At 43.7% G+C, this 27,162-nt stretch overlaps 1 protein-coding gene across 1 annotated transcript; it reads left to right on the top strand.

Annotated features, from left to right (window-relative positions):
* The first annotated feature begins 723 nt into the window (after positions 1-723).
* On the top strand, positions 724-27,162 carry MAB21L4 (mab-21 like 4). The gene is made up of 5 exons (XM_072618752.1): positions 724-1,345; positions 18,113-18,338; positions 23,014-23,167; positions 24,276-24,629; positions 26,541-27,162. The coding sequence occupies exons 1-5, from the start codon at positions 844-846 to the stop codon at positions 26,631-26,633; spliced, it is 1,329 nt and encodes a 442-aa protein (XP_072474853.1). The 5' UTR covers positions 724-843; the 3' UTR covers positions 26,634-27,162.

The raw sequence follows: 27,162 nt of genomic DNA, 5'->3' as shown, positions 1-27,162 counted from the left end.
ATGTAGACGATGAACAGAACTGTCTAGAAGTTAAACAAATCCCTCAACAAGTATTGGTAAGCATCGAGAGGCAGTGTGCTCTAGTGGATAGACCACTGAGCATTTGGATTCTAATCCTGCTTCAGACACTGTAGCTTAGTGGTGCTGGGCAAATCACTTGACTGGAGTCCCAGTCTCCTCATTTGCAGAAAGGGGAGATTGAAGTTGATGACTTCTAAGGTTTCTTCCAATTCTAAATGGAAATTCTCTCCCTCCTCAGATCCGCTTCCTGCCTTCACTGGCTTCCTTTGAGTCTAAAACCCCATCTTCTGTAAGAAACCTTTCCCAGCCCCCTTAATTTTCCTGTCTTCTCATTGAAGTTGTTTCCATTTTATCCTCTTTGGTTCTTGTTTGTACATAATTGTTTGCTTGATATCTCTCCCATTAGATTGGAAGGATGGCAAGGAAAGATTGGAACGGGGATGGCAAGGGTGTTCTGGGACAGCCCAATCTAGGCTGCCCCGAGATAAGCCAGGCTGGCCTCCTTGCCCAGCCCTCCTGCCACCTATACATCTAATTGTGAGTTGCCTGACACAACAATTCCCTTCAAAGGTGCTGCCTTGGCCCCAGTTCAAGTATTTAATAGAGAAACACTGGGGCTTGTTGTCTCCCTGGTATTTCTCTTGACTGGCTGGTGGGGGCTCCGCCCCATTGTACCTGCTCCTCACCCTGGTTCTCAGGAACTTTCCCCTCCCAGGGGCATTCAGCCTCTGCCTCACAAAAGAGCACAGCTCAGACACCCAGCTCCAGTTGGCCTCTGACCCATCACTAGAGGAGAGTTGTGTTCAAGGTGTCTCTGCCGCCATGGCGGTAAAGATCTCCCTGTGGCATCATTGCCTTCAAGCTATCCAGTCTCGGGAGACACCCAAGATCCAGGACTACCAGAGGGCTGAGAATGTCCTACTCACTGTACTCGAGAGGGTCCAGGAGTTGGACTCCAGGTTTCGGGTGGATTACTCCAGGGACCTGGAGGCCTTTCAATTTGCCCTGCGTACCTCTGAGGATGATCTGATTATGGAAGTGCCACTGTGGGTGGATTCTGACACCCTTTTGGTCCAAGAGGCATTAGACGGTCAGCTTGAGGGAAGAAGGATCCAGGAAAACCTTCCCAGTCCAGCTTTCTACACTCTGGGGGTTCCTCATAATGCAGCTGGCTTAGAGAGGTGGATGACTGAGGATATCTTCAGCCCATCTGAGAGCACTGAATGCCAAGGCTACATCCTGCCCAGCAAAGTCCTCAGGCGGTTGAAGGACCTTCTTGTGGCTGCCATTGTCCACTGCAAGCACCACTGTCTCATCATGCCAGGTAGTATGAAGTGTGTGTGTGTGTGTGTGTGTGTGTGTGTGTGTGTATGTGTGTGTAGAAATCTGGGGTGAGTTTTTTTGACATTTCCACAGGATTGTAATCCTAGAACTGGAAGAGGATTTGGAGGATAGCTAGTCCAATCCTTCTCTCTTTTTTTATGGCTTAGGAACTTGAGATCCAGAGAGAAGTAAAGTAGCTCACCCAGGTCACACAGCAAGTGTCAGAGATGAAATGTGAACCCAGTTCCTCTGACTCCCAACTTCATGGTTCTTCCCACCTTCTTTCATTACCTGAGTGTTTCTGAAACTGCATCTTCTCAATCTACGGGCTCTTGGAGCTCAACCCACGTAGGGTGTCCAGGCAGCCCACAGAATGAGATTCTGTCACTAGCAGCATTGTTTTTGTAGGGAACCAACTCCAGGGAAGGGCCTCTGCTGACAGGAGGGGCACTGAGGGACAATCTATAGCCATGACAATGAACCCATGTTCAACTCCACAGAGACTTACTCCATTCAGACATTCATTTACTTTTGCTTTGGGGCAGAAGGCTGCATCTCCATCTCATCTGAATGCTGAGCCACAGATGTTGGAAGGGAGACACTGAAAAGGCTGTCTGGTAGAGGAATGGTAGAGGGAGAATTCTTCCTGAGTTTTATGATCTGACAAGAACTTCCAACTCTAGGATTCTGGGATTTTTCTTCTTTGGACCATGGTCTTTGGGGCCAACCATAATAATGGTGACAGCGACTGATGAGCATTTAAAAAATCTTACTTTGTGCCATGCAGTGTGCCCTGGAGACACAAAGACAAATAATGGTAGTAATATAATCATAAAATATATTAACAATAATATTATTATTAACTTCCAAATATCCATTTATTAGCCTTTGTAAAGGACCTTATAGACATGATCTCATTTGGTTCTAGCCTCCAGGGCATCTTCTTTAGGGAGGATTTGCAAGGTCTGAGGGCAAGCATCCCTCTGACAGGAAGGTAGTTGGGGAGCTTGATCTCCATTGCTGAAGGGAGTCCCAGGCAGACAAAATCACAGATCTTCTCAAGCGTCCATGTAACCTGGCAGGGGTTCAATGCCTTTTGTTTTGACTTTAGGAAAGAAGTGTTACAGAAAACAATGCCATGAACCAAAAGAGGTAACTGGGGATCTGAGTAGGACCCTAAATGAGGGGGAACTCGGGGGTCAGGAAGGAAAGAGCGATGTCATCGTTCAAATCCCTAAGAAACAAATTTTTGGTTTTTGAGTCGCCTTTATTGGCCATTTCTCCTAACACCTTTCTCCTCTCCTGCTCAACCCCACTGAGCCCTTCAAGAGAACAAATAAGCAAAGCTGACGCCCATCTGTTGTCTCCACCTCTCTGATATATTTCATGAAACTAGTAAAAGTCAAGGACTAACAATGATTCCATGCCTTAGGGCAGGGTTCTTAATCTGAGAACTGGAGTCAGGAAGATTGAGTTCAAATCTGGCTTCAGACAGATTTGGTCCAAGAGGCATTAGACGATCAGGGTTGTGTGACCCTGGGCAAGTCACTGCACCACTATTTGCCTCAGTTTCCTCAATTGTAAAATAAGGATAATAATAACACCTACCTCACAGGGTTGTGTCAAGGCTCAAATGAGATAAGATTTATAAAGTGCCTTAGCACAGTGCTTGGCACGTAATAGAAGTTGTATAAATGTTTATTCCCTTCCTTTTCCCTTCCATGACCTTGTTTAATTATTTTTGATAACTCTTTCACTATGATTAGTTTCCTTTGCAATCCTCTGTATCTTATTTTTGTGCATTGAAAAGCACGATTCTGAGAAGGGGTCCGTAAGTTTCACCAGACCACCAAACAAAACAATAACAGGTTAAGAACTTTGGACCAGAGAGACGCAGTCTCCAAAAACATTGTCCTGACTGTCAGGATTAGAAGACAAGGGGGAAAGGGGAAGGGGGAGGGGAGGGGAAAGTACAAGGTTTGAAATCCAAGAAATTGGATTTCTCTTTCACACTGGGAAAATAGAGTGAGAGCAAAGGAGACCTCCAGTCCAGTGGCAATGATGGACAACCAATCTTTTGATCACCAGTGTCTCTAGAGGGTTCATGAGTCTTTGCTGGGGATGATACCAAGCTCCCAAGCATGTCCTGAGCAGCCGCATTTTCAGAGAGGAATCTCTGTGAGGATCTCTTTCTCTTTTCTTTTCTCTTTGTTCTTCTATAAGCCACTAAACCACAAATCTGTGCAGTCAGGAAAAACAGCCCTGATGGTTCGTCACCATTTGTCCTCTGAAAGCTAGCGTACAATCACCATGAATTTTATGAATCACCGAAGTCCTGTTCTCTCTTCCTTGATGGCCAGCTCACTCCACTGACTTGATTGGAAAACTCCCCCACTTAGTGGTACCACTGGCTGTGGAGAGAGAGACGTTTTTGGAGGTGGAGAGGACTTTACCCTCCACCTGGCTTAGTTCTGTGAGCTGTTGACAGAGCCTGGAGGAATAATGAAAGCCAACATTTATATTGCCCTCTAAGGTTTACAGACATTATCTCCCTGGAGCCTCAACAACAACTACAGTAAGGTCGTTTGTTAGGTGCTGCTTCCTGTGGGTCAGGCACTGTGAGGAAGCTAGTCTGGACATCGTCCCTATTTTATGAAGAGGTGACAAGCTCAGAGTCACCCAGTTCACATTTGAGCCCAGGTCCTTGGCCTCTGAATGGGACAAGATTCATACTCATTTCTATCCTAACTCCAGGCTAATGTTCTTTCCACTACCCCTTGGCCTCTCTTTAAAAATTAAAGTTCTCTGGTGTTCTCCTCTTGACTTGAAAACCCAGAGCCTCTTTGTCTCAGACCTCCTACCCTTGACGCATCAAACAAACTAACAAACAAAGCACTGGTTCCAAGGAGATGTAGGGAGGTCTAGTCCAAGTCCACCTCTCCTAGGTGTAAGGAGGATAACCATGTGGAGTTCAAGGGTGAGATTCCAAGCATAGTTCTCAGAAGCCTTCCTTAAAAGGCAAGGCAGGCAGCCTCCTGCTCAGGGCTCCAGTCCAGCCCCCTGCTTACCTCCCCACGGACTGGAACAACAAGTCTGACGTCTTGTGTGAGAGGCAGGTGGTAGTTGGGAGAAGCCTTGGAACCTAGCCAGCCCCTGTCCCTTTCCTGCCTCTCTGGACCAAAACTGTTGGAAAAAGAGATGGGCTTTGGTGCTTGGACTTAGTCATAGTCACAAATCTCGAGCTCAAAGACGATGTTAGAGACCACCAAATTCAACAACCTCGTTGCACAGATGGCAAAGCTGAGGCTCAGGAAACTGAAGTAGACTGAGACAGGGGAGGGTGCAGATATTGTGTGATGTCCCGGGTAACTAGCGTGGCCTAGCAGATGGAGCAACACAACCAGAGGTAGGAAGAAATGACTTCCAATCGTGTCTCGGACACTAGCTGTAAGAACTTGGGCAAGGTGCCTACCCTCAAAGCTTTAGTTTCTTCACTTGTAAAAGGGGGATGATAATAGCTAATATTTCCCAGGATGAGAACAAGCATCAAATGATGTAATATTTGCAAACTTCAAAGTGCTACGTTCATGTTGGCTGCCGTTATTGTTGTCTTAGGTACTTTAAATCTTGCCTGCTGCCTGATTGAGATGACCAATGTCATGTAGATAACAAGCTCCCAATCAAAGCTGAACAGAAGGGAATAACTCACCTTGATATAAAGCCTTAGGGTTTATGAAGCACTGTACAGACATTATCTCATTTGGTTCTCACAACAATCCTGTAAGGTAAGTTCTTAAGTTATTCCCATTTTATAGGAAATTGAGGCAAACAGAGGTTAAATGACTTGCCCAAGGTCGCAATTCTAATAAGCACCTGAGACGAGATTTGAACTCAAGTATCCCTGGCTCCAAGTCCAGGGATCTATCCATTGACCTCGATAAGATGATATTGGTCCATAACACTGATTTCAGTGCTTCCAGAATTTACTAGATGGATCTTGGACAAGTCTCTTGACCTCTCTGGGTACCACTTTCTTTATCTTAAAATGAAGAAGTTGGGTTAAGTTATTATTAGTGTTCCTTCCACCTCTAAATCTATGAACTTATAATCTTCAGCTTCATTGTTCTTACTCCGTTGATGCTGATAGCAGCCTGTCTATGACTTACTAGCCAGTCCTGATCTTGGAGATATGTGGAGGTTTGGGCCTGGACTGGCTACTGGTGATTCATTCTTGGGTTATGGCAGCTTTTGAAAACCATCCATTAGCTTAGACTCTGAAGCTGGAGAATGTAGAAGACAGAAAGTGCTGGACAAATTCAGAGAAGAAGGTGAGCCAACTTTTCTAGAGTGTTAGGTACATGTAAGGAATGAATGGCCGATATGGCCACATTATGGAGGGCCCTCCAGGGCAGGGCATATTTTGTGTGGTGGAGTGCCTAGGGTTGAGCTTGGAGTCAGGATGACCTGGGTGCAAATTCTGTCTCTCCCCTTTAGTAGCTGTGTAACCTCGGGAAGGTCATTTAACTGCTCTGATGATGTTTCTTCATCTGTAAAGTGGAGGTATTACAAATGGCACTTTCTCCACAGGGTTCTTATGGAATCTATAAAGTGCTTCGTAAATCTTCCAATGACTGCAAATGGCATCTATGGGACCTAGCACAGAGCCTAGAACAGCATTGTCCTTGTCATTTTCAACTGCATGTGATTCCATTTGGGATTTCCTTGGCAGAGCTGCTAGAGTGGCTTGCCATTTCCTTCTCCAGCTCAATTTACAAATGTGGAAACTGAGGCAAACAGGGTGAAGTGGCTTGCCTGGGGCCACACAGCTAGGAAGTGTCTGAGGCTACATTTGAACTCAGGAAGACAAGTCTTCTGACCCTAGGCCCAGCGCTCTGTCCATTGCTGCCATTTAGAACACCAGAGGCATTTAATGCATATTTGCTAAATTGGGTTGTTTGTTGGGCAATGAGGAGCCATAAAGATTGTTAACCAGGGTGTTGGCTCAGCCAGGCCTACCTTCTTGGAAGGTTAAACTAAGCTGTGTGTAGAAAATGGTGGCTCAACCCCCATCCAGGGGAGGTGAACTGTGTTCCTGAGAAGGGGGGATGGCAGAAGAAATGGAAAGGAGAAAACAGATTTGAAGATTCAGAAACAGATTTCTGCCCTGTAGACATCTCTGTCCCCTTCTGCTTATCTGGCATCTCCATCAGAATCATTGTCAAAGAAAGAGCTTTGTATGTGATGCAGGTCACCTTTGTGGAATGTCTTCATAAGCTCCAGGTGCTCCAGCTGCTGGGCTGATCCTGTTGGTACTGGAGCTCTTTTTACTTTGTTCTTGAACTTCTTGGGATGTGGGTTCTATAGCACATCCCCCAGAGGGTCAAGAAGTGCTGGCTGTTCCTAGCTCTGAGTCAGGCTTTTTGCTAGCGAAAAATACAAATTTTAGATCATCTACACTGGCACCCCCATCTCCATTCAAGAACATGAGATGTCAAGAGGAATGAATGCAATTCAAATATCTCTAAATGTTGGTTCTCTGGAGCTGAGAATCTTGGGAACGTCAGGAGCTTTCTCCGGCACCATCCAAAATTTGGAAATGGTGATAGCAAGGACCTCTCTTTACTTTCTTCCAAATTCTGCTTTTCTGCTCGTTGTGTATATTCCATGCCCAGGCCATTCAGAGGTTCATGTGTAGGGATGAGGACCCCCAACATGGAAAGGGTTTGGGGTAAGACAGTGAAGAAGCAAAACAGCTCTCTTTAGAACAGAGCCAGGCCTTGAGGTCTTATTAGCTGCAAGAACATAAGTGAGCCCCTTAAGCGCAAGAACATAAGTGAGCCCTTTAAGCACAAGAAACCTCAATTTCCTTATCTACAAAATGGGTACAATTCTATTCATACTATTGTTGTAAGCAAAGGGTCTCTCTAGAGCTTAAAGCATCATAGAAATGTAATTTGTTGTTCATATTGTTCTGTGGAAAAAGGACTGGCCTTGGGGTCAGGAAACCTGGCTTAATTGCTGTTTCTAAGACATCTTGCCTGGATCATCCTGAACAAATCACTTAACCTCTCAAAACCTCAGGCAACTCTCTGAGATGCTAAGTTGTGGAAGAATGGCCAATTAAGAAATGAAAAGGCATTTATTAAACACTTAATGGTCATCAGCTGGGGATCCAAGGAGAAAGAACAAGAAAGTGTCTGATGCTAAGGAGCTCACACAGCAAAGTGTGGAGAGGAGGGGCAACACAGGTAAGAGTTCAAGTGAAGGACAGATGGAAAGGGCTGTACATCTAAAGATGGTGGGAGTGGAGCTTATCTCAAGGCCCAGAGATATGAAAGGTGGAGCAGTAGAGCAGATGGCAAGGTCCAGTGGTCCTCCATATCATCAAAAGAATGATGCTTGATTTCTCCAAGTTATTCAAGCTTATCTTTTTCCTCCATATTACCCTATGGATAGGAAGAGACAGAGGAAACAAGTCCTTGTGGACTCCTTCTACCCAATCATCCAGTGGTATTTAGGCTACCCAGAGATCAAGTGAAAGGAAGGGCTGGAGGAAGGGTCACCCACTGCCCAGCCACCCCTTTGGGTGTAGTCAGGAGAGGTACAAAGAGAAGGGCTTGCTGATGGTGATTCTTGTCTGTCTTCTCTGAATGCCAATCTGTATCCATGAAGGGAGTTCGAGACTGGAGTCCCCTCTATAGATGACATCACAGGTTCAAATCCTCCCCCAAACAAACAAACAAAAAAAACATAAATAAAACCTTCCAGCCTTTTCTTTGCCTCCACTCCCCTCTCTGACAGCCAGGAAATAGACTTCAAAATGTCCCTTTTCATTTGGAATTTGCCATTCAAACCAATAAGCTTTTTAAAGTAACTACTATGAGATGGGTGCTAGCTGGAGATACAAGGAGAAAACAATATTGGGTCTTTCCCCTCAAAGATCATCCCAGATGGAATATGATGAACTTCCCCATTCATTCCAAAGACCCTTATTAAGTGCTAACTGGGTGCAAGACCTCCTCCTGTCTTCACTTATCTGCATATGCCTAGGCAAGCCCATCTATGATAATGTGAGGGGAGGGAGAGAGAGAAAACACTAACAAGTAATGGAGTCAGGAGAGGCTTTCTGTTGGGTGTGATGCCCGGTCTGGGTTCTGAAGGGAGCTAGGGATTCTAAGAGGCCCCAGGAAGGAAGGGAGAGCTTTCCAGGCACAGGGCAGAACATTTGCTAGGACCAACAAAGTCCCTCCTTGGTTTCCCTTAAGAGTAACCAACTATTCCCCTACTTGGCTTTTTGGCTCCAGGACACACCTAGTGCCTTCACTCTGTTCCACCTTCTATCTCTATCAGAAATATCTCCAGCTCTTTACACATCAGAAGCAGACATGTGTGAAATAACTAAATGTGCTTCCAGACATTGGGCGGTTAGATCAGTCTGAGGACAGGGGGTGTGTCCTTGAGGCTGAAATGCAGTAATTAAAAGGAGTCAACCTTGTGGAGCCAGAGAGTTTCATTTCGCCACTTCCGCCTCCCTATTTCATGGAATCTTGTCATCGGAAGGAACCTTAGCAGTTTTTCGGGCTAACTCCTTAGTCCATGTTTACTTTAATTTTTTGAGGGGGCTACTTTTCCAGTAATGGGGAGCCTACCATCTCACAAACAGTCCATTCAAATTGTAATGGTTAGAAAGGTTTTCCTGGCATTGAGCTGAAATCCACATTCATGAAACTTCCACCCATTGACTTTAATTCCTATTTTCTGGAAGTGAACAGAATCTGTCTAAGCTCTTTTTAACAAAAACCAAAACAAAACCCTGATATCTGAAGGTAGATCTAAGATGCCTTTCCTAAGACTGCTCTTTGCCAGGGTTCCCCAGACCCTTCTCATACAACACAGCTTTGAGGCTCTCCCTCCGCCCTCCTGCTATCTTGATCCTCATTCTCTGAAATCACACCCTCTTAAAATGTAGTATCTAGAATAGGACACAGTCCTCTAAGTGTGAGCTGGCTAGATGAGAGCATAGTAAAGTTCTATCTTCCTTGCTGTGGACACTAAAATTCTGGTCCTCATATTCAAGAAAGCTTTTAGGGAAGCCAAATCATATTGTTGACTCAGAATCTTAGAGTAGGAAGGAAAGGTGTTCTAGTCCTGTTCCTTGGTATATAGTAGATGCTTAATAATACTCATTTATGACTTGACTTGACATGAAAAAAAATTCCTCCACATCACATTCAATAAGTGACCTTCCAGCCTTTGTCTGATGATCTGCAGTGAGTATGAACTCACTGCCTTGAGAAGGAAGAATCCATCAAGGGTTAAGTATTAAGAGACTACCATGTGCCATGGACTGTGCTAGTTCCCAGCAAGAAGATGTCTTCCTCCTGCTCACCCTCCCAATTGAATGGAAGCCCCTTGAGGACAGGGAGTATTTCACTTTGTATCCTTAGCACTCAGCACAATGCCTGGAGTGTAATAGGTGCTAAGTAAAAGCTAATTGATCCTAGTGAATAATATTTTGAATGTGTTGTTGCAATATTTTTGTCCAGATATTATTTAAAATTTTTGAACCAATGTTCATTTGTGATGTCAGTCTATAGCACTCATTCTTTGCTTTTTTCTTCCCTGGCTTAGATATCAGGACTGTATTTGTTTAATTATAAAAGTTTGTTGGAATTTTTTCTTTCCCAATTTATTTTACAATAATCTGTGTAGTATAAGTACTAATTGTTCTTTAAAAGTTTAAATCAATTCTCCTTTAAATCCATCTGTACCAAAGGAATGAATGCTTATGATTAGTTGTAGATATGAAGACAAGAATGAAACAGACCCTAATCTTAAGAAATTTACATTCTTTCAGAGGAAACAACATAAGTAAATGCCAAGTAGTTACAAGTCATTACTTTTCTCCCGAGGCGAGTGGACAAGGAAGATGAGTGACGTGGGAGGTCAGGAAAGGTCTCCCATGGGAGGCATTACTTTCACTGGGCTCTGGAGGAAGCTAGGGAATCTAATGAGAAGGGATGAGGAGGGAGTGCATTCCAGGCATGTAGGATAGCCTATGCACGCAAGAGGAGTTGAAATGTCACATCTGAGGAATGGTAGATCAGTTTAGCTGGAATGCAGAGTGAGTGAAGGACTGTAATGTGTAATGAGCCTTCAGATAATCTAGAGTCAGGTTGTGAAAGACTTTAAATGCCAAACAGAGTTCTAGGACTTTGTGTCAGTTCCTAGGCATAATAGAGAGCAACTAGAGCACCTGTTCTTGAGGAAGCCCAGCTGCATCCTTGTAGTGGCTGCTTCCTTTTCTAGATACTTACCGACCATTTTTTGAGTGATTTGATTTAGAATGTTCTCAGAATAGAAGTCAAGCCCATTAGCCCAAGGCTCCATCCTCTTCCTTTCTCAATAACATTTGCTCTTCTCCCCTTTTATGGTCCCTTTCCCTTTTTCCATGATCTTTCAAATGTCAGTAGCAATGACCCAGCGATCCCTGTGGCCAGTTCTTTCAGTCACCAGTTCATCTGGATCATCTAAGTGCCTCTTTTCTTGAACATCAACTCCTGGTCACCCATTTTAGTTTGATCATTTTCAGGGCAAAAGGTCATTCTTGGCAAAGAAAACAGAAGCAAAATAATAGAGCTCAGGCCTCCTCTTTCCAGAAATATAGCTTTAAAAACACCCACATCTCTTTTTTGTTATCATTAGCCTTCCTTGCTGATCTTAGCTAACTGAAAGAGAGAAAGTATTTACCAAGTGCTTACTTGGTAAGTAGGCACTGTGCTAGCTGCTGGGGCTACAAATCTAAGCAAGCAAGACTGTTCTTGCCCTCAAGGAGGTCACCTTCTCATAAGTTAGATAACTTAATATATAAAAGGGAGCTGAGGCCAGGAAAGGGAGTTTGGCTCTAGTGAGACAGAAGGATGCTGAGTTTGTTCCCCAGGGAGGGGAAGGGAAGTGATTCACTCACATTCACACAGACAGTGAGAAGTGGACCTGGGACTCGAACCCAAGCCTCTGAACTCTCAGATTCAAGCAATGCCCTTTATACTAGTTTGTCTCTTCCTTCAAACCAAATATCTCCTGGATTGCAGAACTCTTCACTACATATGGCACTTGCATGCTCATTGCCTGAAACTGGTCTAGAAACCCAGAGCATCGTGGGTTACGTCTAGGCACACAAACCTTGCCTGGGACTTTACCTCAAGACCCTTCTAATCTCTAGCCCTAGCTGAAGTCCCTCCTCTATCCCATCCTAGGCACTGTCTCCTACCACATTCCCAATAACAAAGGTGTGTGATCAGCAAAGTTGCAGGGCTGGGTTTGAGAAGGCCTGCTGACACTGCACTGTCCCAGAAAGCTGGTGTCCCCTCCCACAGGTCCAAGTCAGGAGCCCGGATCCAGCCTCAGGCTTCTGGGGAGAAGTTGGAATGAAAAACTAAGAATGGGAGGGGCTGGAGCACATCCCGGGGCAAGGGATGCTCCTACTGAGCCTAGCATGCAAGACTTGGCATGGATGCAGGGGTGTCCCTTATGCACCCCTATACAAATGTGAGCACTTCATGCTCCAGGACTCCACTAAACCCTGGTGAAACTGGACCAGGTACTCACCCCTGAGCAGGCATCCCTAGGGATGGGAAAGCAAGGGGAATCTCAATTGGAATAATTCAAGTAGGCATTTAGCTATAGGTGGGCTCTGAACACAATAATATTAGCTGACATTTGGAGAACTCTTAAAGGTTTGTGAAACAAACCCAGCCTTCAAACCAGTATACCACATGGCTATAACTTTCCTTAGTTAGTTTAGGTGCATCTTGAATGAGGACCCTGGAACATTAGAACTGACCTGGCATGAGTACCTTTAAACACCCAATCCCTCCATGATGAAACAAGAGCAGTTGTTGCAGGATGTTATTGGAAATGAGGAGCCTTGAGCCACCCTCCACACTTCCACAGTGCTAACCGATGTTAGTGTAACCCAAGACTGGGCAGGGGACAGACCTAGGACAGATGCCCCAGGTGCAATGATTTGGGACCCAGCTATGAGCCCTATGGACATGGAGGATATATTTTTTTTGGCTGTTGAGGGCAGCCAAAGTAATAACTTGCAACTACTTTCTCATTATTATCTCCTTGCCAGGGGGCTTTTATTTGCTTTTAATGCCATGTGGATTGCTTTTACCTGGGGGTTAATGCATATATTTTTATTAAAGGAATTATTTACCTGAACCCTCAGGCTCTTGAGTGATCCAGTGTGTCTGATGTGGAAACTTGACCTAGCCAGTCATGCACTGAGAATGTGGCTACTGCCCCTCCATGTATAGACTGGAACTACCAGCTCCTTTCCTGTTGTCTGCTGGCTGCAAATACCCAAGTGGGAGTCCTGGTGCAAACAGGTGACCTCCTGCTAATTATAAATTATTATAATTCTATGTAATATGTAATATAAAATATAATATAAATTATTTAAAACTTTGACAATTATTTTAAATTCTCAAAGGAAGTGGAAGGGAATGTATTTCTGAGGAACATAGTGATAAGAAGGCCAATATGGTGCACCAAGACACCCAACAAAGCTGTTGACGTGGATGGTAGAAAATGTCAACACCTTTAAGACCAAGGAGAGTGAGCAGGTCAAAACGACAAATGGATTCAACTCAGTTTTAAGTAGGAGCACAAACTCTAAAGGGCTGGAGGGGCCATCGGAGGGCATCTAGTACTGTCTAGCATTAACCACCTGCTTTGTACATCACTCTACGAGCACTTCTGGGAGGAATCCAGAAAGTTTAATTAAGACTGGAGGCTTAGCTATGAATATTTGTCCCCCCGGGGCAAAGAGGGAAAGAGGTAGGGAAAGTGGAAAGGTAGTGAGTGAGGCTTGTTGAATTGAATTCAAATGCGAGCTGCTGAGGATAGAGGCTGGAGGAAGGGAGAAGGGATTTGGCTACTTGGGAGGAGAAAGTGTGCCTTGGAATGATCTTTTTGTTTCTTAAATTGTTGGTCCCTGAGGCACAGCCCCTAGGCACTATGACTTAGTTACAGTTTTGGTGAAAGCTTTAGTGTCTAACATGGGGCTTCCCTGATTCACAGAGGAATTCTTGACAGAAGAAACATCTGAGTCAGGTTTTAAAGAAAGGATCAGTGTCCAACAGGTGGAGTTAGGGTAGGGCGTCATTTCAGGACTATGGAAAAGAGTAAGTCATGAATGGAGGCTGGAAAGTGTGGGGACATGCAGAGAAGAGAGGACAGAGTTGACTTTGGCTGGAGTAACTAGAACATAGAAGGGAGTGGTATGTGGCAAGACTTCAAAGGATAGGGTGGCAGGAGATTGGGGAGAGCTTGCTGCTGGTGTCAAGCACCAGCATGGTGTAGTAGATCAAGTGTTGGACGTAGGATGCCCTAGCTTTGCCTCCCACCTCTTATGCTTATTAACTGTGTGATCCTGGATGTCACCTCTCAGAGACTCAGTTTCTTCACTTGTCAAATGGTGATAAGAATAGCACAGCCCTTATAGGACTGCCAGGAGGTGGACAAAACCTTTGTAAGTCTTGGGGAGCTATAGAAGCACGAGTTATTATTAACAGGCATTCACTCATTCAGGTAGGCATCTAGCTATAGGTGGGCTCTGAGTGCAATAATATTCGCTCACATAAATTTGTAGGTCTGATTGCTGGAAAAAAACAAAACAGGCATTATTTGGGAGACCTGTCTCTGTGAATGTTGCTGAACATTTCCCCCAGTGTCTAGCAGATGACGCACTTGACATCCTCAGCCAAGAGTAGTTATGTCTAACAATAGCTTATTAGTTTTCTGTTTATCCGGGCAGCAATCAGAAGAGCCAGTGTGGCAGACGGATGATTAGGAAGCTGGCTCTTACATCAAGAAGTGCTGCCTTTGGCATGTACTGACTGTGTGACCCTGGGCCAGTCACTGGACCTCAGCTTCCTCATTTTCCTCCTCAGTAAAATGAAGATAACAACGCCTGCCATAAGAGGTTGTTGTGAGGAGCAAATGAGATAATTGTAAAAGTGTTGATCTCAGTGCCTGGCACATAGTAGGTGCTTAATAAATTCTTCCTTCCTCCCTCCCTCCCTTCCTCTCTTCCTTTCTCCCTGCCTCCCTTCCAGAGGTACAGGGCATTGACTTCTACCAATGAATAGAAAGCCCCATTTCAATGGGCTTTGGGACTCAGATTACACACACACACACACACACACACACACACACACACAAATTCAAGGTAACTTGGGGATGAGTGGAAAAGTACTAGCAGGTGGGGGGAAGGATCAAGAAAGAGGAACAACAGTTTCGAATGGTTCTAAATTAATGACAACAACTATACATGTGTATCATCCTTTGCATAAATTATCTCGTTTGGTTGTCACAACAACTCTGTGAGGTGAGAGGAACGTGCATGATTGTTTCTGTTTCACAAATGAGAAAACTGGGGCTCAGAGAGGTTAAGTCATTTTGCCAGACACACAGCTAGTGAGAGTGTGAGGAAGGGATTCAAATATTAAAGGGCAACTCTACTTGTGCCTTCTAGTGGTTCATCTGGGAAAGATCCATTAGTCAATCAACAAGTATTTATTAAGCATCTACATTGTGCCAGGCACTCTGTGCTGGATACTAGGGATACATAGAAGAAAATCTTGGGAAAGATTTGGGAAAACTTGGGAAAATTCCCCACTCTAAAGCAACATAATCTGTTGGTATTCACTTCTAGCTTCTTCATGGGCCAAAGACAACCATCTGCCCTGCTTCTTTGGAACGCATCCAACTCAAATGAACAAACCTTTTAAGTGCCTACTATGTGCAAAGTTCTCCCTGAAAGGGGTGGAGGTGGGATTGAGGCCAACACACAGAGGAAGAATGTTTTCATTTAGTCACCACCAGGAGAAAAATCCATTCATTAATTGGGAGGAAGGATACCCAGGCTCCTTTGGGAACATTCCATGACTAACAGGACAAGAAAGGTAAACTAATGAGTTCAGAAAAAACAACACCTAAAAAAGGAACTCTGGGAAATTTCAACTTCAGAGAAAAACAAGGCAAAAAAGACTGTGCAAAGGATACTGTACAAGTTGGCTTTGGTTTAAGGCCAAGGAGAAGCTGACACCCATCTTCATCATGGTTGACATCTTGGCTGTTAATAATTACCATCCAGATCATACTTTTACACATCAATGGTTTCATGATTTCCAGAACCCAGCATAGGTCCTGGAACATAGTAGGTGCTTAAGAAATATTTGTTGTAATTGAATGAAATCTCAACCACTTGGGTTTTCCCTCCAATGTACAAATCTTATCCTATCTATGCCTTTTTAGCCTTCATGTTTATTGTCCCTTGCCTCCCATGACTCCTCCATTAAAAGTCTGCCCAATGACCTGGGAACCCATCTTCAGTTCTTTCAATAATCAGTGTTCAATAATCAATCTGTTAATCTGTTCTTTATGCTCCTTTCATGACTGAGCCACCTCTTTGTCCATTCATTTATGCCACAAATGCTTCCCTGCGTCATTTCTCACATAGAATTGAAGCTCTTTGAAGGTAAGGATGGTTTCATCTTTATCTTTGTGTCTCCAGCACCAGATACAGTGCCTGGCACCAAGACATTAAGTAAGAATTTGATGAATTCTTATTGATTGATAGAACCCAAGTCAGAACCAAATATCCCTCCCTGGTCACCACTGCCCTAGCTGTCTTCCCCTCTTAGAATGTAAGTTCCATGAAGGCATAGAATGTCTATTTGTTTTAAAAAATATCTGTCTCTCCATTGCTTAGCGTAGTGACTGATGCATGGTAAGCATTTAATTAATACTTTTTCATTCATCCATTTTTTCCCATTTTATTCATTCACTCATTGATTCGTTCATTGTGGGTGATATTCCATAGAGACCTTATGGCCACCATGGAATTCTCTATTGTCCTTTGGGTGGCCTTCCTTGCTGATTCTTCAGAGACAATGGTGGTGTTCCACGAGTAGCAGCCACACAGGATCATATAGCTGCCTGCTAATAACAGCAACTTGCCTACAGTATGCTCATGAGAAGAACATGATAGTTCTGGTTACTTATCTGTTGGGATGATTATCAGACCTGTATACCATGAGGCGGACTCTCTGAATTGACAGTACCCCGAGAATGTTAGAGGCAAAGACTGGTTGCCATAACATCCAGGTTGGTTTCATCAAGAAAAGATAAAGTACCCTCCTAATAGAGAAGGGGCCAAAGGAGATGAGCCAGTTCTCAAAAGAATTGCAAACTACAGCAACCATTTGAAAGAATGCCCCACATCACTAATAGTAAAAGAATGCCTATCAAAATAATCCTAAGGTTTTACCTAAGTTCAGGATACTGGCAAAGATGACAAAAGATGGAAGTAGTACTGTTGGAGGGATTGTGGAAAGAAGGGCACACTACTGCATTGTTAGTGGAGCTGTGAATTGGTCCAACCATTCAGGAAAGCAATTTGGAATTATTTAAATAAAGCAGCTAAAATGTTCATACTCTTTGGCCCAGCGATTCTACCCATTCATCCCAAAGAGTTCAGAGATTACAAGGAAGGCTCTTTGTACATTAAGATATTTATAGCAGCATTTTTTTTTTTTTGTGGTAGCAAAGAACTGGAACAAAATTGGATTTCAGGCGAAAAGAGGTTAATCAAATTTGTGATGCATGAATTCGTCGTGCTGTAAGAAATGATTAGCATGATGAATGCTGAGATGCATGGAAAGACTTATATCAACTGAGGGAAAGTGAAGAAAGAAGAACCAGAAAGCAGAATGCACGATGACCATAATAATGGAAATGGAACGAACAAGCACTAAACAAGTGAAATTAAATGTTACGAAGGCCTAAAGACCAAGTTGGGCTCCAAATGAGGGAGAGGAGGAAAGCCTTCCCCCGGCTCCTTTGCACCTAATCTTTTTATGATGTGTTAATTGGTTTTGTAGTCTCCCCACTCCCCACTCCATAAAAAAACAAAACAAAAACTTTGCTATAAGGGATAAATTTCTGTGAAGGAGGAGAGGGAGTACAAGGGGAAATGTAGAAAATGTCAAAACAAAATATATGAATAAAACCTATTTTTTAAAAAAGAGAAATGAACTTTCCTGTGAGGAAAAAAATAGGGGGATGACTGTAGTAGATTGGAAGAGGACTGAGCCTCAGGGGTGAATGGATGTGAAACTGGAAAAGATAGGAGAGAAAAGAAAGGAAAGGAGAGAAAGAAAGAGAAGGGAAGAAAAAGAAAGAGGAGAGAAACAAAGGAAGGAAGAAATAAAGGGAGAAGGAAAAAGGGAAGAGAGGGAGGAGAAATTAAACAAGGAGGAAAGAAAGAAAAAGAGAAAAGAGAGGGAGGGAAAAGGAAGCCAAATTCGGAGTATTGTAACAAATAAACAATTTCTACTTCTGTGGAATCAAAACCAGAGCTGCTTCTCAGAAGAAAGGTGGGGGGCTACAGACACAGAATCTTTCATACATTGGCAGAAATCACTCTATAAGTTGCTTTTGCTTGTGTTTTTGTGGACTATTTTTCTTGTTTTAAAGAAGGTAAGTTTTGGGCATGGAAGAGTATATACATATACATATGTATATGTATATATATACACACAAATGACTATGATGTACAAAGGGCATCAATAAAATGGGTACACATCTTTGTGTGTGTGTGTATGCATGTGCGCGTGTGTGTAAGTGTGTACAAGAGAATTGTTTACATTTAGGGATACCCACTAGTGTTCATTTATGGTGCTGGCCCTTGTTTCAGGTGCCCTGAATGCAGGGAACTTAAAGGAAGAAGATCTCCATATGTCCTTAGTGGTGTCCAGTGGTTGGAGGATGATCCGGTTCAACATCATTCCTGTGGTGAAGAAGAACCACAAGATTCTTCACCTTCAAAGGAAGCACCTGACTCAGGGGTTCCCAGATGGCAGCTTGGAGAAGGTTCAATGCCAAGGAGTCGACCTTATACCCTCAAGTTCCCATCATTGGCGGTGAATGCAATTCTACTATCTTTCTATCCCTCCCCTGTCTCCCAGGACACAGAGCCATCCTAGAAGAAGGCAGCGGGGGGATTCCCACATCTTATTCACACACATCTTGAAGTAGCCAGGTGATACAGTGGGTAGATCAAAAAGACTTGAGTTCTAATCTGGCTTCAGACAGTTATTAACTATATGAAACTGGGTGAGACACTTATTCTGCCTCAGTTCCCTCATCTGTAAAATAAGGGTTACAATAGCACCTCCCTCCCAGAGTTGATGTGAGCATCACACGAGGTAACAGATGTAAAGTACTTTGCATCTTTAGATCTCTGTATAAACGTCTACTAATGATCATTCAGGCTCTGTCCAATCTGGGGCTCCTTGACCAAAAGATTTGAGATAGAACTGAGCCCTGTGGTCAGAAGGAGTAGTGGCCCCCAGGGCCAACTCCTTAAAAAGCTGTTGGAAGGGTAGAGTAAGACCTTCAGAGACCACATGAACCAGCAGAAGACCGGTGCAAGGCTCCTCATTCACTGGGCAGTTTCCTCACCTGGTGATATGTAGGGCTTCTCAGGGCTGGACTCCCCAATGGATCACAATGATTAGGTCCCATCCCAGGATATTAACATAATTATCATTTGCATTCATGTGACCCCTTTCATTTGAGGTTCTCAGAGCACTTCAAAATATTCATTAAATTGGCCACACCCCTGAGAGACAGATCCCTATTATTCTCCTCAGATGAGGAAACCTTGATAAAGAAATGTTATCTGTCTTGTCCAAGGTCGCAAAGTAAACCAGTGGCAAATTTCAGGTTAGAATTCAAGATCAGTTTAGGGAAAGATGCAGATTAATACGAAAGTCTCCATTTAATCTATTTTATTCTTCACCCTAAAGTCGCATGGGGTGGGGAACCTGAAGCCTTAAGACCACCTGTGACATTCTAAATCCTTAAGTGCCACCTTTTGAAGGAATTCTGGTTTTACCGAACAAATTGATAAAATTTGAATTCAGTCAAAAGGCCTCCTTTAAGGATTTAGAAGGCCTTAAGGCTGCAGTTTCCCCAAGCCTGTAACCTAAGGGAAGTATGGCTTCCAGTCTTGAGGAAGTGATAGTCCCATCATCCCCTTCTTCCCTTGTCAGAGCCCATCTGGAGGGCTTTGTTCAGTTCTGGGTACGTAGTTGGTGCTTCATAATTGTGTATTGATTCATTGAGTCATCGCCCAAGATTCACAGTTTAGGGAGAGCACCAATAAGATAGAAACTACCGAGAGAATGGCAGTCAAAATGTGAAATGTTTCGGTGACTTGCCCTGTGAAGGGGCATCATAGGAATGGGAGTCTTTTAGCATGAAGACTCAAGTGGGTGGGTGGAGAGGGAGGGTAGGTGTCTTAGAGAATTTGAAGGACTGCTGTGCTTGGCAGAAGCTGGATTGTTCTGGAATTTTATCACTGAAAAGATGTCTATTTGGCCGGATGTCAGGAAAAATCTTCCTGGCCTTAGAGGTGCCCCAGAGTGGAATGGCTGCCTTGGGAGGGAGGGGGCGCCAACCAGAGTGGGGTTGTCAGTCATCTCTTCCTTGAAGGTGGCTTCAGGCTCTAATAATTTTTTTCTTTTTTCCTGGAAGTCAGAAATATCTGTTCTGCCTTCTCCTTTCTCACTCAAGCTTTTTGAGGTCTGTCCATCCCTGTGAGCACTGAGCTCTCAGCCTGCACCAAGGACACTGTGGCCAAGGTTTTCCTCTGTTAGCTGGTTCTTGGTGGGTGTTCTTCCCAGGAACAGGCTCCCTTGTCATCGATGAGTAACACTTCTGGGTGGGTAAGCAGAGGCAGGAAACTGTAGGCAGTTACTGAAGGGAGACACTGAGCAGACCCACTGTCCTGAGACCAGAAGGGAGATGTGAGGAGGATGTGGGATTAGATGACCTCAAAGGCCATTTCCAACTCCCAGCCTATGAGATCTGAGAGATACATGGGCCATTCGTGAAATGATAATGTATAAGCAGAGCTTTTCTTGTTAATGACAGTGATTTAATGATAGTGACTTGGAAGATTATTTAAATCACACCATCCAAGGTCCCATTAAAGGAACTAGAAATAATGTGTATGCACTAGAAAGTTCGGAGTCACAGAACCTGAGTTCAGATTCCTGCTTTGCCACCAGCTGGGTGACCTTGGGTTAATCGAATGAATAAATGTAACATACACAAAATAGCTAAAAGCAAGGTAGTTTGAGAGATGGGTAGCTAGGTGGTGTGGTGGATAGAACACTGGACTTGGAATCAGGAAGACTTATCTTCATGAGTTCAAACCTGACCTCAGACACTTCCTAGCTGTGTGATCTTGGGCAAAGAACTCAACTCTGTTTGCCCCAGTTTCCTCATCTTTAAAATGATCTGGAAAAGGAAATGACAAACCTCTCCAGTGTCTTTGGCAAGAAAACTCCAAATGGGGTCAAAAAAGAGTCAGACACAATTGAAATGCCTGAATAAATTTGAGAGAGAGGACGCCAGGAGTTGGGAATTGACCAAGAAAAGTGTCATGTAGAAGGTGGAGCTTGATCTGAATCTTGAAGAAGGAGATGGCTTTCTGGGGCAGAAGAGAGGAGGAAGTGCATTTTTCAGGCACTGTGATGGGCAAAGGTGTGGAGACTTGAGATAGAGTACCAGGTGTGAGGGAAAGAGAGTGGGTCCATCTGGCTGGATCTCAGGGTGCAGGAAGGAGAGGAATTGTGATGGATTAGGGGTGATAGGTTGGGGCCAGGCTATGAGAGGCTTTAAAAACTAAGGAGTTAGGAAGAGAAGATGGAACTCAAAGTTTTAGGAACAACTGTCAAGTACTGTTCTTGCCACTAGGAAATAAGAAATACAGGTAAAGGGGTATAGGATGGAGACAAGGGCAGAGGGGGATGATAAAAGAGAGGACAGATTGGCAGGCAGGGGCAATTAGAATGCTCGGTGTTTTGGGGTGGGGGCAGGGGACAAAAGGGGAGAAAATTTGGAACCCAAAATTTTGTGAAAATGAATGTTAAAAGTTAAATAAATAAATAAATAAAGAAGGAAAAAAAAATATAACCCTAAAGGGGGAAAACAGATTTTTAATGAAACAGAGGTTTTCTAAGCATTCCTGATGAAAATACCAGAGCTTAGCAGGAATTCTGAAAAGTAAACAAAAGAGTCAAGAGAATCTAAAAAGGGAAATTGCAAGAGGTTATTTAATGAAAAAACACATACAGTTTTGTGTAGAAAAATAAACATCAAAGTCAACAAGGAAACATGAAAACCTGAAAAAAAAAAACTAAGGAGTTAATAATTTATCTATCAATCAACACAATTGATTGGAGCATACAAAGAACAAATTGTAAAGAAAGAGCTTTATATGCCAAAGACAGGAATACACATGTAATCCTAGAGGGAAAAGAGAACCATTGGGGTTAACTGTGTAGAGAGAGGGATTGGCATGAACAGATTTGGGATTTAGGAAAATCACTTTGCCAGCTGCATGTAGTGATGAGTGAGAGTGGAAGAGAGGGATGGGAGGTGGGCAGGCCATTTTGAAGACTGTTGTGGTAGCCTAGATGAGAGGTGCTGGGGGCCTAAGTTAGCATGATGGCATTTCAAATTGAGATAACGTGAAGGTAGAAATGCCAAGGGTTGGTGATTGATTGGATACGTGGGGAGAGTGCATGTGGGGAGTCAAGATTGACATCAAAGTTTCAGGCCTTAGAGGCTGATAGTGACCTCCATGGTAACAGGGAAGTTTGCAAGAGGGGAGGGTTTGGGGAAAGATTTTAAGTTCTATTTTAGGACACATTTATTTTCAGTCAGTCAATAAACAGATGTCTCTGAGACAACCAGTTCAGTATCTGAGATGAAGCTGGAAATGCAGAACTATAGTTCTTGAGACAAGTTAGTGCTGGATTTATGGGTCTGTGAGTCCTTATCATTCTTTGTTTGTTACTCAGTACCGTGTTAATTGTCAAGAGAGTATTGGGCAAAAATGTGATTATTTTAATGAACTAGAATGCATCTGGGGGCTGTCTGTAAATCACTATAACTTTTGGTCCACAGGCTGTGATTCCATAGTCACTGGGACCTCTTCATTTGGAAATTCTCTCCTTGATGCAAATCCTCAATTTGACTGTAGCTCACAGTTTCAGGGAGTTGACTGGGACATTGAGACATCAAATGATTTACCCAAGGTCGTGCAGTCAATAAGTATCAGAGGCGATTCTGTGAATCTAGTCCTCTTGCTGCCTCTATTGATAAGAGTTAACAAAAAGCATCCATATTTTCTTTCCCAGTTTCCAAAAATATTTCCTATGAAGGCATCTTCCTTGCATAATCTCTATGCCTCTCTTTTAAAAATAGAATATAGTTTTTTTCTAACATCACATCAAATTATTTTGGAAATTTTACCTCTGAAATCATAGCCTTGTCAAGCATGCCTACCAAAGACAGCTATCTGACCTAATATAACCACTTCCATCCAGTGTAGCCAGTCTTTTCTGTTTGATTTTTCTGGGTGAATTGTTTGAGCTCTCACTTATATATCCAGGTGCTTTATGATATTGACAGAAATAAAGTAGAATTTTAAAGAACTTCTTTATGGATGTTTCCCAAGATTCCCAGCTACAGGAACATTTTGAATTTTGCTTATTGATTTCCATGTTGTTTTGTCTTTAGGATCTCCACTGACAACCTCGTTGCCAAACTCCTCAACATGGTGGGTTCCCTCCAAGGTTACCGTCTGGACAGCCTCTCCATCTTGGATAGGGTCAACAATGAGAGCTGGCGAGAGGGAGGCAAGAAGGCTGGTCTCACATTTGACCACCTGAAGGTCAGTATTTGGGGTCATCATGTGCTCCGGAGGCATGGATCATGTGCTTGGATTCCCTGTTCACTTCCTCTGATACCCCCATTAGCTCTAGAGCTTTGAACAATGTGGCTCTAGTCTAGAGCAGAGAGCTAGGGCTAGCTTTGTAAAAACTCCAATATCTCTCTCTAGCTCTTTTAATGATAAGAAGATCAATTGATCAATAATCAATCAACAACCATTTATTAAGTGCATACTGTGTGCCAGACACTAGAAGATAAAGACAGAACAATGACAGTTCATGCTTTTAAAGAGCTTCCATTGTTTTGGGGAGACAATGTGCAAGTCAATACAGAGAAGAGATACAGAAGAAATACAAGATCCAGAGGAAGGGTGGGGCTCGAGGGAGGCGAGGGCTTCCATGAAGGGCTTTTCCTGGCTTCCTTCCAGACAGTTCCAGTCTCACCTTGTATGGGAGACCTCTTTCCACCTGCTGTCCCCAGCTACTAGAGCCTTTCCTCTGAGATTACCCCCACTTTCGCTGAATGACCAGTCTTATAGGTACCTAGTTGCTGGCATGTTATCTATTATACTGTAAGATCCTTGAGGGCAGGGACTTTCTTGTATGCCTGCTACATAATAAATGCTTGGGTGAGTACAGTCCATGCATGACCAATACCCAGGGACAAGGTGGAGATGGGAAATGGAGTGATGGGTGTGAAGTTGCAGCTAGTCTGGTGGTGCTGGTGTGTGCTTGAGGAGGAATAATATATGATGAGGCTGGAAAGATCCCTAAAGGGCAAGGTTCTAAAAGTCAAGGAGGAGTTTGTAAAGGTCTTTGTCAGAAGGTGGGATTGCAGCTGAGTCTTGAAGGAATCTAGGCATGCTAAGAAGTAGAGGTGAGGAGGGAGAGCATTCCAGGCATGGTGGGGGGAGAGGGCAGCCAGTGCAAAGGCCCAGAGCTCCCATCCTCTCATCTCTAGACAAGCTGAGCAATAATTCCATGCCACAGTGCAGTTCTGGGGTCCTGGATTCAGGTTTGTTTTGGGGGAATTGCCTACAGCCTCTTTCCTTGCTCATCTCCTGTCCTTGGTTTTGAACCTTGAGTGGATGGATGCTTTGCTTCCCACAGATGGTGCTGCTATGGGCCACTGAACTCTTCCCTTCCCCAGAAGACTGGAGCGACCTGGAGGGCTCCGTGTACCGGCTGCTGGTGATACTGCTCTGCTGCCTGGCCACCAAAAACCTGCCTCACTTCCTCTTCCCCCAGCACAACCTTCTCCAAGGCCAAGGTCTTGACCTGAACTCTCTGTACCAACAAGTCGAAAGGTTTGCCAGCCAGCCGGAACAGTTCCTTAAGATCCACGTGACCCACCTGTTCCCCAGCCCCCAGAGGATAGACAATGGCATCAAGGCATTTCTGCAGCTGCCTGCAAACAACCAAACCTACTGGGATACTGCCTATTTCGATGTCCTGCTGGATAAGGTAGGCACCTGCTACCATGTACACAAACAGGGAGGGCAGGGGCACTGGCTTTGACATTCTTTCTGTTCCCAGTTCCTAGCATCATGCCCTGGCACACAGTAAGCCCTCAACAAAAGCTTGTTGATTGAGTGGGAGACAAGGAATGTCTCCTTATATAAAGTCTTATAACTCTGATGTTGGGTAATTAAAAATTCCCTGAAATGCTCATTCCCCCGAATATTTTTCACTGCTGCCTTAAAGAAAACATCTTTGAACTTAAAAATACAAAAATGGCATTTTAATATATAAGAAGAACACAAAAAGCAGATTGCCTCTGGAGCCTTGAGTCCCTGTTCCAGACAGATTGCTCTTTTCCAGTTCAACGCAGAACTTTCAAAGCAGCCCTGCTTGTCTGTGCCTCCTGAACTTTCCTCTTTTCTCTTCTGTGCAATGAAAAATAAATTTCAATGGCCCTCATACTCTCCTTTCTTTATAGGTGTACCATCGTTAGTTCCTCTCCTTAAGTCTCTCCCCAATTAAAAAAAAACCAAAACCTTTTGAAGTAAATAATAATGATTGTGGCTACCTCAGGTTTATACAGCACTTTAAGGTCTTCCTAACTCCATCTCCAATGTCACCTAACTGCTTTTAATAAATTAGCCTAGTCAAGCAAAATAAATCCATTTCTGAAAATAGCCCATCCCCTTGCTGGGGCAGGATGCTTCATCACTGGTCATCTGGAGTCATGATAGATCCTGGTTCTGTCTAGAGTTCTTTAGTTTTTGTTGTGCTATCACTACTGTTTCACTTTGCATCAGTTCATACAAATCTTTCCAGGATTCTCTGAAATTATCCTTTTTTGGTCTTTTCATATTCCACAATGATGATGATATTCCACAAAATTCATGTCCCATGATAGACATAGGTAGGGAGTGCCACGACACACAGAGTGCTGGGCTTGGAGTCAGACAGACACAAGTTCAATTACAGTCTCAGACACTTAGTGGCTGTGTGACCCTGGGCAACTCATTTATTCTCTATTTTCCAGTTTACTCTACTGGAAAATGGGAATAGTAATAGTATCTCCCACACAGGTTTATTGTGAGAACCAAGTGAGAGAATATTTGTAAAAAATGCTAGTACAATGCCTGGCACACAGTAGGTACTAGCTACATGCTTATTCTCTTTCCCTTAATTTTTTTAGCCACTTGTTTCATTGCCAGTTCTTTGCCACTGCGAAAACAATCTCTAAGGCCAGCCCTCTGTGTCCATGGTGCACATCCCTTCTTGGCCCTCTCAAGCAGAATGGGAGTTTTTGTTTCATTTTTGTTTGTCTTTATACCCCAGAGTCTAGTGTAAGTCCTGGCGCACAACAGGCACCCATACATGCTAAACTGAATCAAAGGAAATCCTCCTCAGGTGTTTCATTGTGTTCTGCTCTTGACCTTGGTCTTTCAAACAGGCTACACTGACTGAGCGGAAGCTCTAGCAGGTCTGATTGAGCTGGGGGAGAATCTATGTCAGCAGATGGATCTGGTTTAGTGGGGTTCCTCACCAAACTAGTTGGAGATGATGACATTTCTGAACACATCAGTTCTTGTCAGAGAAGTCTCATGTTCTGCCTTCATGGTGGGACCACCCCACTGAAAAAATCAGGCATCCTTCAGGTCCTGGGCCAAGGCCGCATGGTATGACTAGGAATCATTGGGGAGCCTGAGACTTATTTTTCCACTCCTATAACTTGGAGAAGTGTAACCAGGCTCCCGAGTGTGGTCACCCAGACTCACAGAAGCTGCAGTCCAAAAGGACAGTGTTCATGCCTCCTGCTTGGATGAGAACTATCCTGAGCTCTGGCCAAGTGGACAGTGTACACACATATGCACACAGACACTTTGCTTGTCCTCTTTCTCACCCTCCTTCTCTGCTCTTTAGTTCCAGGTTTACAACATTCAAGATAAAGAGCGGATTTCAGCGATGCAAAATATCTTTTTGAAGACCAAGAAATTAGAGAATTCTGCAAGTTGAGCGGCACTGCCTTTTTTTTAAATCCCTGAATGGTTATAGACTTTTTGGGATCTTCTCATGAAGCCATTGGGCCTTTATAGGAACCTCCCTCCACTGGGTGCTCTCCCTTTCTTCTCCTTGCCCTCAGACAATGCCTCAGAGTACCATGGGACATGATTGGAAGGGAGTGGCATCAATTTTCTGGAAGATCTTGGCATTCAGTTTGTTCTCCCAGAATGCAAGAGGTGATGGGCTCTGTATGAATTACAGACATGGTGGATCAATATCTCAATATTGGGATTTCCCATTGTCCACCAGAACAGGTGCTGTCATAACCATATTCTGTTACATCAAACATGGTCTTTGGTCTTGGGTTAGTGTTCAGATTTGCTGCTTTTATTTATCATCATAGACATTTGGGGTCTATCCCCACACCCACACAAAACCATTGACAATGGGTATGTGAGCGTGAAAGGGAGTTCTCAGGTGACTTTTTAGCAATGAAATGTGACGTATTTAATCTACAATAAATAAGTGCCAGTGTACAGGA

The sequence above is a fragment of the Notamacropus eugenii genome, chromosome 6, assembly GCF_028372415.1.
Source record: "Notamacropus eugenii isolate mMacEug1 chromosome 6, mMacEug1.pri_v2, whole genome shotgun sequence".
NCBI lineage: Eukaryota > Metazoa > Chordata > Mammalia > Diprotodontia > Macropodidae > Notamacropus > Notamacropus eugenii.
This window is presented reverse-complemented; position numbering and strand designations above follow the sequence as displayed.